This window comes from Motacilla alba, chromosome 2 (genome assembly GCF_015832195.1).
Source record: "Motacilla alba alba isolate MOTALB_02 chromosome 2, Motacilla_alba_V1.0_pri, whole genome shotgun sequence".
Lineage (NCBI taxonomy): Eukaryota > Metazoa > Chordata > Aves > Passeriformes > Motacillidae > Motacilla > Motacilla alba.
This window is the reverse complement of record NC_052017.1, coordinates 150,955,103-150,969,292: the sequence shown is the minus strand read 5'-3', so window position 1 is coordinate 150,969,292 and position 14,190 is coordinate 150,955,103. Positions and strand designations below refer to the sequence as shown.

The window sequence follows — 14,190 nt, the reverse complement described above, 5'->3', positions numbered from 1 at the left end:
ATTGATCCACCTGTTCTCCGAACCCAGGCATCTTCCAGGAAAGGAAAAAAGCAGAGAGAATTCCAAGGAAAAATCATGGGACACTAAAATTGGATATTTTAGAGATTTGAGGCATCTTTTATTCCCCAAATCTGCTTTTTTGGGATCTTTTGGAGTCAGGAATGGCTGCTGCCTGTAAGGGGGTGTGTGTTTGATCCCAGAGAGCTGCGGCGGGCGTATTCCAGGGATTGGATTTTGAAAGAATTCCTCTTGGATATTCCAGCTCAGCCACAGTTAATCCAGGAAGATTGAAGTGCTGTGTTTTATCTCCGATATCCCGGCGCCTTTGCAAACGGGACGTGAAAAAAAAAAAAAAGTGAGAATCCTGAGGAATAATTTGGGCACAATTTCCCAGCAGATGGGATTCGGGTGAAGACCCCTCGCATCACAAGATTCCTGCGTTTTTGTCCAAGGAAAATGCTCCAGATGGTCAAAAATCCACTTCTTTGTCCTTCAGGCTTCCACTTGGAATTCCTCCTTGGAGAAGCAGCAGCAGGGCCAAGTTTTCCATGGAAAAGGCTTCTTTTTCCCTGCTTGACACCTTCTCCAAGGATTTCAAGGCAATAACCTCAGACACTTCCCGACGGCGCGGAAAATCCCAGTGACCCGACACAAAATCCGGCCGACGTTCCCGCTCCGAGATTTCACGGCTGTCAAGTCACACTCCGGAGGAAAAGCCACCATTTTAAGACAAGCGTGGAAAACTCCAGGGAAAACTGGGAAATCCTGCTGGGAAGGTTCTGCTGACCACCAGGACAAAGCTGCTGTCGAGATCCCAGGGTTTGTTCCCGAGACGGATCTGGCTGCTAATTAGAATAAATCCCACCTCACCGTGGAATGGCGACGTGATTCCGGCGGGATCCAGGCGCTTGGCAACAGCAAATTCCTGGTGGATTCCAAGGGCTGACGCATCCCTGACCCACAAGGGTGGGATGGAACATCCCCATGGATGTGAGGAATGGACTGGGAGAGGCCTCCAGCATCTCCAGCCAAACATGGAGATGCTCTCGTTCCTCAATCCTGAATTTTAAAGGAGGCCCCGGGGGTGAATTCCAATAAAAGCTTTCCCACTTATCCCAAATTCCCTTTTCCAAGCAGATGAGCCGAGCTTATCCAGAAATCTTTAAATAAGATTTTGTGGGATGAAACCTGGACTGGGAGATTCCACCAGGAAACCTCCAGAGCTCCTTCCCAGCTGCGGATCTTCCGCGAGAAACGTGACCGAGATCTGGGAATCACGGAATCTCACGGAATCATGGAATGGCTGGGGCTTGGAAAGGGTCTTCAAGATCATGAAATCACACAGGGACACCTTCCACTATCCCAGGTTGCTCCAAGCCCTGTCCAACCTGGACAATTCCTGGGAAAATGCAGGAATGTGGTTTTTTTTCCAGCCAGGATATGAGGATCAAGGGTGGGATGCAGCCATGGCTTGGCTGAGCTGACGAGGACTCATCGCTGTCACCTCCAGGGATGCAGGTGGGAATTCCAGTCAGCAGGAATTTCTGCTCTCTCTAGTGGAATGCAATTTTTTTTTTTTTTAAATTATTGAATTTTTAAAGCTCCAAGACCCAGGATCTGCTCGATCCCAATCCCTGGAAAGGCCAAGACCTGGAGTTCCTGGAGATTCGAGGACACACAACGTCCTATCAGCCAAAACCTGCCCAGGGCTGAATTCCTTTTCGCTTCCAGGAGATTTCCATGGACTAAACATTTTTATTGGAGAGTCGGGCCCTCCTCCAAGCTGATCCAGCAGATTTGCATCCCATAATGGGATGCAAAGTGTGGAGGACACCAAGGATTGGTGACCTGGAGTGTCCGTGCTGGGTCTGATGTGGGAATCAGATCCCATGTGGGAATCCCCCCAGAAAGCTGCTGATCCCACCTCGGAAATGATCCTTTCCCCAGGAAACTCCTGATCCCACCTCGGGAATGATCCTTTCCCCAGGAAACTCCTGATCCCACCTCGGGAATGATCCTTTCTCCAGGAAACTCCTGATCCCACCTTGGGAATGATCCTTTCCCCAGGAAACTCCTGATCTCACTTTGGGAATGATCCTTTCCCCAGGAAACTCCTGATCCCACCTTGGGAATGATCCTTTCCCCAGGAAACTCCTGATCTCACTTTGGGAAGGATCCTTTCCCCAGGAAATTCCTGATCTCACTTTGGGAAGGATCCTTTCCCCAGGAAATTCCTGATAACATCTCCAGAATGATCCTTTCCTCAGGAAATTCCTGATCCCACCTTGGGAATGATGCTTTCCTCAGAAAACTCTTGATTCCATCTCAGGAATGATCCTTCCCTCAGGAAATTCCTGATCCCACTTTGAGAATGATCCTTTCCCCAGGTAACTCCCGATCCCACCTAAGGAATGATCCTTTCCCCAGGAAACTCCTGATCCCACCTCAGGAATGATCCTTTCCCCAGGAAACTCCTGATCCCACCTCGGGAATGATCCTTTCCCCAGGAAACTCCTGATCCCACCTCGGGAATGATCCTTTCCCCAGGAAACTCCTGATCTCACTTTGGGAAGGATCCTTTCCCCAGGAAATTCCTGATAACATCTCCAGAATGATCCTTTCTCCAGGAAATTCCTTATCCCACCTCAGGAATGATCCTTCCCTCAGGAAATTCCTGATCCCACTTTGAGAATGATCTTCTCCCCAGAAAACTCCTGATCCCACCTCAGGAATGATCCTTTCTCCAGGAAACTCCTGATCCCACCTCGGGAATGATCCTTTCTCCAGGAAACTCCTGATTCCACCTCGGGAATGATCCTTTCCCCAGGAAATTCCTGATCTCATCTCCAGAATGATCCTTCCCCCAAGAAGGTCCTGATCCCACCTCGGGAATGATCCTTTCCCCAGGGAGCTGCTGATCCCACCCATTCCTGCAGCAAATCCCAGGGAATTTAAACTCCATCCCCCGACCCTTGTTAACTCCTCACGCTGCTTTGGGAATGGGATCCTGCTCCATCAACATCTCCTGGGCTCATTTCCCACCAGGAAAGGAGGAATTCTGCCCTGCTCAGGTGAGATCCCACCTGGAATTCTGCACCCAGCTCCAGGATCCAACATCAGGAGGATGTGAAGCTCCTGGAGCAGATCCAGAGGAGGTCCTGGAGATGCTCCAAGGGCTGAAGCCAGGCTGGGAGTGCTGGGAATGTCCAGCCTGGAGAAGGGAAGGATCCAGGGAAACCTCAGCTCCAGGAGAGCTGGAGAGGGACTTGGGACAAGGGGTGGAGGGACAGGACACAGGGAATGGCTTCCCACTGCCAGAGGGCAGGGATAGATGGGATGTTGGGAAGGAATTCTTGGCTGGGAGGGTGGCGAGGGGCTGGGATGGAATTCCCGGAGAATCTGCGGCTGCCCCTGGATCTCTGGAAATGTCCCAGACCAGGCTGAATGGTGCTTATAACAACCTGGGATAGTGGAAGGTGTCCCTGCCCATGGAAAAGGCTGAAATTCCATGATCTTTCAGGCCTCTTCCAACCCAAACCATTCCATGATTCTGTAATTCCATGACTCCGCGATTCCACATCCGCCTGCAGTGAACGACCCCAAACCCCTCTCGCTCCTCAAAATCCCCCTGCCCCACCAGGACCCCCCATTCCCAGGCTCAGAGATTCCATCAGAGCCTCTCCCGGGACCTCGGGAAGGTGGAACCTCCCCCCGAGGTGCGGAGCCGAGGCCGCCTCTGATGTCCCACATAAAAGGACTTGCCAAGCCGGGAATTCCTGTTCCCATCCAGCCACAGTTTCTGGCACCAGGAGTTGGGAACGGGAATTCCACTCCGGATTGGTCTCCTCAGCCTGCTCAGGTCCTTAACGTGGTCAAAAGCATCAATTAAGAGAAGACAAATACATTAATTAATGACCCGCCTCGGGTCTCCCAGAAAAGCTGTGGCTGCTCCGTCCCTGGAATTTTCCCAAGTCGGGTTGGGATGGTGGGAGGTGTCCCTGCCCATGGCAGGAGGTGGAAAAAGATGGATTTTAAGGCTCCTTTCCAACCCAAACCGTTCCATGATTCCGTGATTTGCAGCTTTTAATCCATAAAAGATGAAACGACGGAGGAGTGGCACGAACATCTCCGAATGTTGTCCTTGGGAATGGAGCACTGGCTCCCTTCACCTTCCCAAGGGAAATTATCCCTGCCAGGAGCTCCCCAGACCTGCGGGACAAGCCGTGCTTGCGGCGTGAGTCATCCCAGCTCCTCAGGGAGATCTTATCCAGAGAAATCGTTTAAAACCACGCCGGGCTCTAAACCCAAACTTCCAATCCCAAAAACGAATTTCAAGAGGACAAGAAATTATTCCTTTAGGGAACCTTCCCGTAGGGAACATCTAAAATATCCCGAAGGTGGAGAAACACCTTTTCCTGATGTTTTTCCCTCTTCCTCCTTGTTTTGTGGAGGATCCAACCCGGTGGAGACCCACCAAGGCTCGAGCAGGGGGAACCATCCAGAAAACATCTTCACCCAAGACCTTCAGGATTGCCCTTGGAGACCACCAGCACTGGAAATTCCCGATTTTCTCCCACCCATCCCACCTTTACCTTTCCGTTTCCTCCTTCACCACGGAATACTGGCTGGACTGGCGGCTCGAGCGCTGCTCCTGCACCTTCTCGTTGCCCTCCAGCTCCTGCTCCAAGGACGAGCTGGTGCTTCCCTCCCTGCTGACATTGCTGCTCCTGCCGGGGCTGTTTTCCGTGGAAGCCCGCGGCGACTCCGTGTTCTGCTTCAGCGTCTGCAGCTTGGCCAGCGGGATGATGTCGCAGTTCTGGGGACGGTGCCACACCGTCCTCTGCGTGGTGGCATTGTAGTAGTAGAAGCGGGAGGTGTTGGGGTCGAAGAGCTCCCACCACTGGTTCTCATTGGTGCGCTTGATCCGCACCCCGGCGGGGGGGTCCCACACGCACTCCCCCGTGATGAGGTTGGCGTACATGCGCTCCCGGGTCCGAGGCTCGATGATTTCCACCCATTCCAGCCTGGGAAAGGACAAGGAAAGAAGGGAAACGTCAACCGAGCGATCTCGGAAGGTCGCCCAGCCTGATGATTCCGTGATTTGACGTAAGCGAGGGATGGAGAAGAGCGACTTCTCGACTCTTCCTTCCACCCCGATCGAGTCTTCCATGTCCAAGACTCGGTGATTCCCACCCATTCCTGGAAAAAGCCTGGAAAAGAACAGGGAGAGAGGGAAAATTCAACCAAGGTCCCTCCCAACCCCAACCGCCCGATGATTCCATGATTTGACGCGAGCATGGGATGGAGAAGAGCAACTTCTCAACTCTTTCTTCCACCCCCATCGAGTCCCCCTTGTCCAAGACTTGATGATTCCCACCCATTCCAGCCTGGAAAAGAACAGGGAGAGAGGGGAAGCGTCAACCAATGTCCCTCCCAACCATCCAATGGTTCTGTGACTCAGTGCTCATGGAAGAAGAGCAATTTGACAACTTGTCCTTCCACCCCAATAAAGTCTCCCGTGTCCAAGGCTCCATGATTCCCACCCATCCCAGCCTGGAAAAAAACAAGGAGAGAAGGGAAATTCAACCAAGATCCCTTCCAACCCAACCATCCAATGGTTCCCTGATCAACGTTCGCAGCGAGTGCGGGATGAAAAGCGACCTCACAACTCCTTCTTCCGCTCCCATCGAGTCCCGCAGAATTATTTACACAAAACAGAGGATTTTCCAAAGGGTTTCCAACCAATCCCTGATTTTCAGCTCCCAGGGAAACCCAGCAAGTCTGCAAAACGCACGCCCGGGTTGGAGCACCCTGATGTCCACCCGGGATTGCCGCGTCCACCCCGGACCTTTGAAGGTCCAGAGCCGGGGATCAAAGCACATTCCATGTGGGAATGGGAAGGACTGGAGGGACTGGAATCACCAACACCACCAAACCCGGCAGCATTTCCCACAAAAACTCCAAAATTGTGGATTCGACCTCCCCTGGTCCAGCTGGAGCAGCTCAGCTCCCCGACACTCTGAAGATCCCAAAGCTCATTCCCTCTGTCCCGATTTCGACATTGGGAAAAGACGTCGGCTCCGTGGGTTCCACCTCCGGCACCATCCCAAAACCACCGGCCCCAACACACCGGGGCTGGGTGACAACCACGGGCGGCACCAACACCGAAACCCGACGGTGGCGGGGATGGAGAGGGTGAGGGCTGAACAGCCCCAGCCGTGTGCTGGCCTCTTGGGAAGGGATGGGATGGGATGGAATCATGGGATGGGATGGGATGGAATCATGGATGGGATGGGATGGGATGGGATGGGATGGGATGGGATGGGATGGGATGGGATGGGATGGGATGGGATGGGATGGGATGGGATGGGATGGGATGATCCCATGGGCAGGGACAACTTCCTCCCTCCCAGGATGCTCCAAGCTCCATCCAGCCTGGCCTTGGACAATTCCAGGGATGCAGGGGCTGCCACACCTTCTCTGGGAATTCCATCCCAGCACACTCCCAGCCAGGAATTCCTTCCCAACATTTCATTTATCCTTGATCTCTGGCAGTAGGAAGCCATTCCCTGTGTCCTGTCCCTCCATCCCTTGTCCCAAGTCCCTCTCCAGCTCTCCTGGAGCCCTTCAGGCACTGGAAGGGGCTCTGAGGTTTCCCTGGATCCTTTTCTTCTCCAGGCTGGACATTCCCAGCACTCCCAGCCTGGCTCCAGCCCTTGGAGCATCTCCAGGACCTCCTCTGGATCTGCTCCAGCAGCTCCACATCCTCCTGATGTTGGATCCTGGAGCTGGGTGCAGAATTCCAGGTGGGATCTCACCTGAGCAGGGCAGAGGGGCAGAATTCCCCCCTTTCCTGCTGCCCACGCCATGGGATGAGCCCAGAACATTGGGAATTTCCAGGACCAGAGCACATGGATGCGTCCTGTGGAGCTTCTCACCCACCAACACCCCCAAATCCCTTCTCCCCAGGGCTGCTCTCCATCCTTTCCCCCCATCTGTGTTTTCCTGGAATTGCCCTGACCCCTCCTCACTGAGAAACACAACAAAAGGATTTTTGGGATCATCCAGCAGCAAACGGGAGCTTAGAAATTCCAAAGAGGATTAAGAGAAGTCGTAATTCCAAGAAACCGAGAATTCCACTGATTTTTTCAGATCGCCACAAGCACTGCACGTGTCACCTCTGGATAATCCAGAGGGTACCTGAGACGTTCCGGGATCCTCATCTTTATTCAAATTCCTCTTTTGTGTGGGTTTTTATTTAAAAAAAAAAAAAGGAATTTAATGAAGTTATTTGGGATTTATCCTCGTCTCCTTTTTCATGGCTTTAAAAGAACGTCTACAAATGGATGAGGAGGAATAAAAAGCCAAGTGAGGCTTATCAAGGAAGGTGCCACTTAAACCTGACACATCCAGGGAGTCAGACCATGATGGATCGCACGGATCGCATCCCGACGCCTTTTCCTGGGAATGAACCCCTGGAGGCTCTTCAGAAACGCCCAATCTGCAAGAAAAAAAGTCCCTGGAGGGGGGTCCCAGGTGTCAGCCTGGCCCCGAGCCCTCAGCTGGTCCAGCTCATTTTCCAACGGGATTTAAAAACCTCTGGATGGACAAAAAGAGTGGGATTTTCAGGGTGTGGGATCCCAGCTTGGATCAACCCCCCCTGAAGGAGGAAAACGAGTCCAGCTCCTCTTGGAAATGAGAGGAAAACCCATAATTAAGTTTTTCCCTGCAGAACAGAGACTAAAAGCGGTCGGAGGGAAGTCGGTCCTAAATCATGGCTCGTCTCATTCCGCAAAACTCGGATCCGATCCTGCATGGAACCGGGCCTGGAAGCCACTTCCGGCTTTGGAGAATTGGGACTGGCCAAAGAACCGGCCAAGGTGGCCAAAAGCACCTGGTCTGTCCCAGCCCAGGGAAGGTTTGGGATTCCCAGGATTTTGAGGGGCTGGGGAGTGGCCAGGGAAGGGAATGGGATGATCCTAAGGTCCCTTCCGACCTAAACCATTCCATGTCTTTATGAGGAGCAATTTGAATTCCCAATTCCCGGCAAGATTTTGGAGGCCTCGGGGGGCTCCGCTCCCCGAATTTCCCACTCCCAGGCCATCCCTTTGGATTCACAAACCAAAATATCCATGATTTCCCAACATGTCCAAGAACCTAAATCCCCCCATCGGTGCAAAATTCCCAGGAGAGGACGATTCCCATCTTATTTCCCATCTTATTTCCCATCTAATTTCCCATCTAATTTCCCTGCTTAAAATTAATTAAAACCTCCTGCAAAACCCCATAAAAATTAAATTATTAATGGAATTATTAAATGGTTGGGGTGAAAGGAGCTTTTAAAGCTCATCCCTTGCCTGATAGTTTATTTATTATTGATTAATTAACGTTCGTTATTACACCCTTTATTTTATTATCCCCATTATTTTATTTATCTCCTCTTTAATTATTATTCCTTTAATTATTACACCCATTATTTCATTTATTGCTGATTTTTCAGGAATATTTGACTCAAAATATGGGAAGAAAAACCACAATTCCTTGATGCCAGACCTTGGAAAGCCCAGAACCGAGCTGTTAAATGGAAAAAAAAAAGTCATGGAATGAGGGCCGGGAGAGGGGTGGATCCTCATCCACTCCATGGAGAACGGGAAAACGGCTCCGGTGGTTTTGCCATGGAATGGTTGTGGTCCCATCCCTGGCCGTGGGATTTTGGGAAATTGAGTGTCCTCTCCCCAGAATTCCAAGGCAACCCCGTGGTAGCGGGACTCCAGGCTCACCGTGGCTCAGTAATGGTGATTATCATGGAAAATCATGGAATTTTTCCCCGCAGGAAGGGACTTTTGAGGGTCGTCTTCTTCCAATGCCTTTCCATCAGCTGGGACACCTTCCACTATCCCAGGATGCTCCAACCTGCCCGTGGACAATCCCAGGGATGGGGCAGCCACAGCTTCTCTGGGAATTCTATTCCAGGGCTGCCACCACCCTCCCAGGGGAGAATTCCATCCCAATATCCCACCTAAATTTCCACTTTTCCACTGGGAAGCCATTCCTAGTGTCCTGTCCCTCCATCCCTTATCCCAAGTCCCTCTCCAGCTCTCCTGGAGCCCCTTCAGGCACTGGAAGGGGTTCTGAGGTTTCCCTGGATCCTTCCCTTCTCCAGGCTGGACATTCCCAGCTCTCCCAGCATTTCTCCAGCCCTTGGAGCATCTCCATGGCCTCCTCTGGATCTGCTCCAGCAGCTCCACATCCTCCTGATGTTGGATCCTGGAGTTGGAGGAAGATTCCAGGTGGGGGATTCACCTGGGCCGGGCAGAGGGGCAGAATTCCCCCCTTTCCTGCTGTCCACTGGGAGTTTCTGGGATGCGGCCACACACAGCCAGGCCAAATCCCATTTTTTATCAATCCCCGAGGACAGGAGGGAATGTCCGGCAAAATCAGAGCTCAGGACCCAGGCGGATTCTCCAGCAGCTCCAAGCCTTGATCCATAACAACACAAACTCCGAGAGCTGTGCGGTTTGGAAGAACCCGGAAAAGAATCCCGCATTCCCTGCTGGAAAAAGCTATTCCAGGACAGTGGGAGAAACCTGCTCCATCCTGAATCCACAGCAATTCCAGCGATGGAAAAGCTCTGCCCAGGCAGAGCGCGGACCCTAAATCCGCCTCAGGGGAAAACCAACTCCTCCATCAAAGCGAATCCGTCGCCGATCGGCCCCGGCCGCTGCTCGTTCTTTTCCAATTAAATGAAAAGAGGCAAAAGTCCAGCTCCGGGAGGCAGGAGCCGTCGGATCCGGGTGTTCACGCGGCGCTGCTTTGATGGAGAAGGGATGTGACTGCCTGGGCAATGTCGGGAGAAGGTTCAAGGGCGGCCGCGGTGAAGAGGAGACGTCAGCAGGAATATCATGGGATGGTCGGAAGGATCGTGGAATGGTTTGGAAGGGGCCTAAAGATCATGGAATTCCATGGGCGAGGACACCTTCCACTGTCCCAGGTTGCTCCAAGCCCTGTCCAATCTGGCCTTGGACAATTCCAGGGATGGAGCAGCCACAGATTCCCTGGGAATTCCATTCCAGCACCTCACCACCCTCCCAGGGAAGAATTCCTTCCCAAATTCTAATCTAAACCTCTCCACTTTTCATTCCAAACCCTTCCCCCTCATCCCTGTTCCTCTGACAACTTGGAGCCTCAACTCTGGGTAAAGCCGATCCTGCTTGAACCTGATTTCCCTCTTTTTGGACGGTTCAGGGATTTAAAGCACCTCCTCCAACTTCTTCCCCCCAGGTGTTCGCTTGGAGCTGCTCCTTTCCGACCAAAATCCCAGGGATCGATGCGGAAATCTGATCCCATTTCTCTCTGATCCCAAAAAAACCCATTTGTTCAGCTGTTCTTTCCTCCTGGGCTGCAGCGATCAATAAATTCCAGATAATTTTAGGTGTGGAACGCTGGGAAATTTAAGCTCATCCTAAGCCAGGCCTGCTCACGGAGTTAACCCGGGTGCCGGGAGTGACAGCGAGGTGACACCGAGGGAGGGCTCAGGCCCCAGGTGGCTCTGAGGCCAAATTAACCTCAGCGACACCAATTCCAGCTCCTTAAAATCCCGCTTAAATCCAGCCTGGAGTGGGATTGGAGCAACCCGGTCCAGTGGAAGGCCAGGCTTGATGACCTTCAAAAGTCCTTCCCGACCCAACTCATTGGATGTTTCCATGATCCTAGGAAATTTTAATGGCCTCGTTACCATAAAAATTCCAAAAAAACCCATTATCCTACAAGTTGTGGGTGGCTCCCCTGAAACATCAACACAAGGGGTTTTTTGGTTGTTTTTTTTTTTTTGGTCGGGAAAAGCATCTCCAATGGCTGATCCAACAGAAAAATCCTCCTCTGGATGTTGATGATGACGAAGAGCTTTGTCCCTGCTTTGCTCAGCAGATTCCCGGCCGGCGACTCCCGGGAACAGGCGTCAGATCAATCCCTGAGCAATGAAATAAATCCATAAAGGACGGGGCGGAAATCTGGGAGCTGATCCAGCTCCTGGGAGAGCTGGGATGGGAAAAAAAATCCGGGGCTGGGAATGCAGAGATGGGAGAAATTCCAAAGATGGAGATGTGCAAGGTGCTTAAAAAAGGAGGAGGAATCATTAATTAAGGGAAAGCCGTCTTTAATTAGAGCTGCTCCATCCCCTTGGGGCAGCCACAGCTTCTCTGGGAATTTGATTCCAGGGTCTCACGGGGAAGAATTCCTTCCCAATGGGAGAAGCCTGGGAATGACGATTCCCAATTTAGCACCATTGAACCGTCACGTTTCGCGGAACAATGGAATGGTTCAGGTGGGAAGGGACCTTAAAGCTCATCCAGGTGTGAGTGGTGACACCTTCCCGCATCCCAGGCTGCTCCAGCCTGGATTTGGACACTTCCAGGGATGGGGCAGCCACAGCTTTCCTGGGAATTCCATTCCAGGCCCTCACCAACCGTCACCATAACCGAATTCCTTCCCAATCTCCCCATTTTTAGTTTCAAATTCCCAAACTTGATGTGAGCGGGTCCTTTCCCTTTCCACCACCATTCCAAGGACTTTGAGGATCATTTTTCCTCCTCCATGGGGGGTTTTGGAGGCACCTCAAAACCTTTTGTTCCACCCGGCACCATCCCAACCATTCCCTTTGCCGCTGACCGCGACGATTGGAAAACCGTCGGATATTTAATTGTCCCAAGGGAATTTATCAGCGAAAAAGGAGTAGTAGGACCCTGAGGATCATTTATTTATCCACAGACCGCCAGAGATCCAAATCTGGGACATTCCTGCTCATCCAGCTGCTCTGGAAGAGGCGGAATGCAGGGATAACACGGCCCGACGGATCCAACAGCCTCGGAACTCAACTTCCCCCTTTGATTTTTCCGGAGATACAACTCCGGGATTTGCAACCTGGGAATGATTTGCACCCCAAATGACACCCCTGGAGTAAGTCCTTGACCCAGATAAACCGGGATAACGCGTCCTGGGATGCGCCACGGCTTGGAATGAGCTCTGGGAAAGCTCCTGGCGCGCTCCTGGCTGGCCAAGCTCTTCCTCAGCACTTTTGGAAGCCAAGCCGCGGAGGAGGAATTTATTGCATAGGGATGAAGCTCCCGGATTTCTCCGCCAGCTTGGAATCGCAGCTCCTGCCAGCTCCTTCCTGAAGGAGTAAACATCTGGATAATTTTAAATAATGATATTCCGATGGATCTGGGAATTGCAGAGGCCTCGCTTGGGCTCTGGTGCTCGAGCCACTGAGGGTGGCTACAAATGGAATTCATGGAATCACGACTTCTCCGATTGAGGAAACCCAAGGAAAATGAGCATTTCCATGAGCTGATTCCACCGGAGAATCAGGAGATGGAATCCAAGAGGGAATCTGATGTTCCCCAGCGTTGGAGCAAGCACCATCCAATGGCTCCAAAATAGCAACGCTCCACGAAACCCAAAATCCCATCCCTGCTGCAAATGCCCTGATTCCACTGGGAATCAAAATCCCTGAGATTTGGGATGGGATTGAGCCCCACAAACCATGGAATGGTTTGGGTTGGAAGGGACCTTCAAGACCATCTCGCCCAACCCCATTCCACGGGCAGGGACGCCTTCCATTATCCCAGATTGCTCCAATCCTTTTCCAGCTTTCCCTTGGACACTTCCAGAGATGGGACATCCACAACTTCTCTGGGAACTTCCACAAATCAGGCCCTCAGAGGAAAAGAATTCCCCAAGAAGTCTTCAAAGCAACCAAAGACTATTACAGAAGCGTGAAAACCCAATTTCCCTGTCGTTCCTGAAAAGCACCGTGGAGAAGAGGAGCTGGGAATGTTTCCACACCCTTTTTCCCCCCCTCTTTAATTGGTTGCATTTGAGTTTAAAAGACAACTCCGGGAAACGACTTTCCGAAGCTCCTAATTAAGCCGTGGAATTCGGCAACGCAGCCAAATCCCATAAACAGGTTCAAAGGAGAATTAGATGAGTTCAAGGAGGACAAGAGCTTTTAAACGGGATATTCCAAGGTCAGGAAATCCCCAGGAGCAGGGAAGGTTCACCCTTCCCTGTTTCAGAGGAAATTTTTTCCCTTTTTCGGAGGAATTTTTGCCGTGGAGAATGGAACGCAGCCATGGAAAGCATTCCTACCCCTCCCATCTCCCAACATCCCACTTTGCATCCGTGACTTTGGCATCGTCCCATCCCTTCTGGCCTGGAGGACACAAGGATAAGACTCCCAAAAAAAAACAAACCCTGGAGGCTTCAAAGAGCAGCTTCAGAAAAGGGAAAGGACGGATTTTTTATTTTTCCGTCTTATCGGAGCGCGTGTGGCCGCTTTCCGACGCTCCCGATCCGAACTTCACAGCTCTGGCATCTCCTTTAAACTCCAGAGAGGGGGGGAAAAAAAGGAATTTAGGAAGCTGCCGGAGAGCTGATAAGGCAAAGAGCCTGGGATGAATGGAGGATCCGCATGAAAGCAGCGAAATCGCCGGAATGACCTCAAGCCTCTCAAAGGAGCTCTGGAATTTTATCCGGAGGCTTTTGTGATCTGATATCTCTCCCGACGCCAATTAATCACTTTTTTAGCCTCTCGCCTTATTAAACCTTGGAGAGGTCAAGGGCTTGGGGATATCAGCCCTGGAAAAGTTTGGATTTAAAGGGAAGAGGGCGAGTGAGGACAGAAGGATGGGAATTCTTTTTGCCGAGGGGTGGGAGACGAAACGGGACCGGGATTGAGCTGGAAAGAGTCGTTTCTCATCCCAAAATGGTGGGGAGAGGAGCTGGAGGGTGGGGTGGGATGGGATGGGATGGGATGGGAGGAAAAGAGCAGCTGGAGATCCCAGGGAAGGGGCTGGCAGGGGGTGGGATGCCCATCCAACATCTTCTCCAAGGTTCTGGGACAGCATTCCCAAAAAATACCTTGGAGTGTTTTAATTGATAAGAAGCTTAATGAGCTGAAGATGCCCCAGGAGATCCATTATCCCAGGAGAACTTTGTGATCCACTATCCATGTTTTTTTCATAAACCTTTAGGTTTGGTTTCCACTGGTTTCCATCCATACCAAATCCAAACCAGATCCAAACCAACGGATCCAAACTCCACCTTCCCTTGATTTGTCCCCTTGGAAAAGCCATGTTCCCGGGGTTTGTGGGGCAACTTTGGGATGGGAAGAGCCAGTTTTCCAACCCCCAA

General features: G+C 51.7%; 1 protein-coding gene across 2 annotated transcripts in view; it reads right to left on the bottom strand.

Moving 5' to 3' along the window:
• ARHGAP39 (Rho GTPase activating protein 39) overlaps positions 1–14,190 on the bottom strand; it is a 110,722-nt gene that overhangs the window by 40,941 nt on the left and 55,591 nt on the right. For both annotated transcript variants that reach the window (XM_038127453.1, XM_038127454.1), the window contains exon 2: positions 4,593–5,024. In XM_038127453.1, the coding sequence (XP_037983381.1) occupies positions 4,593–5,024 (432 nt within the window). The remainder of the gene's footprint in view (positions 1–4,592; positions 5,025–14,190) is intronic.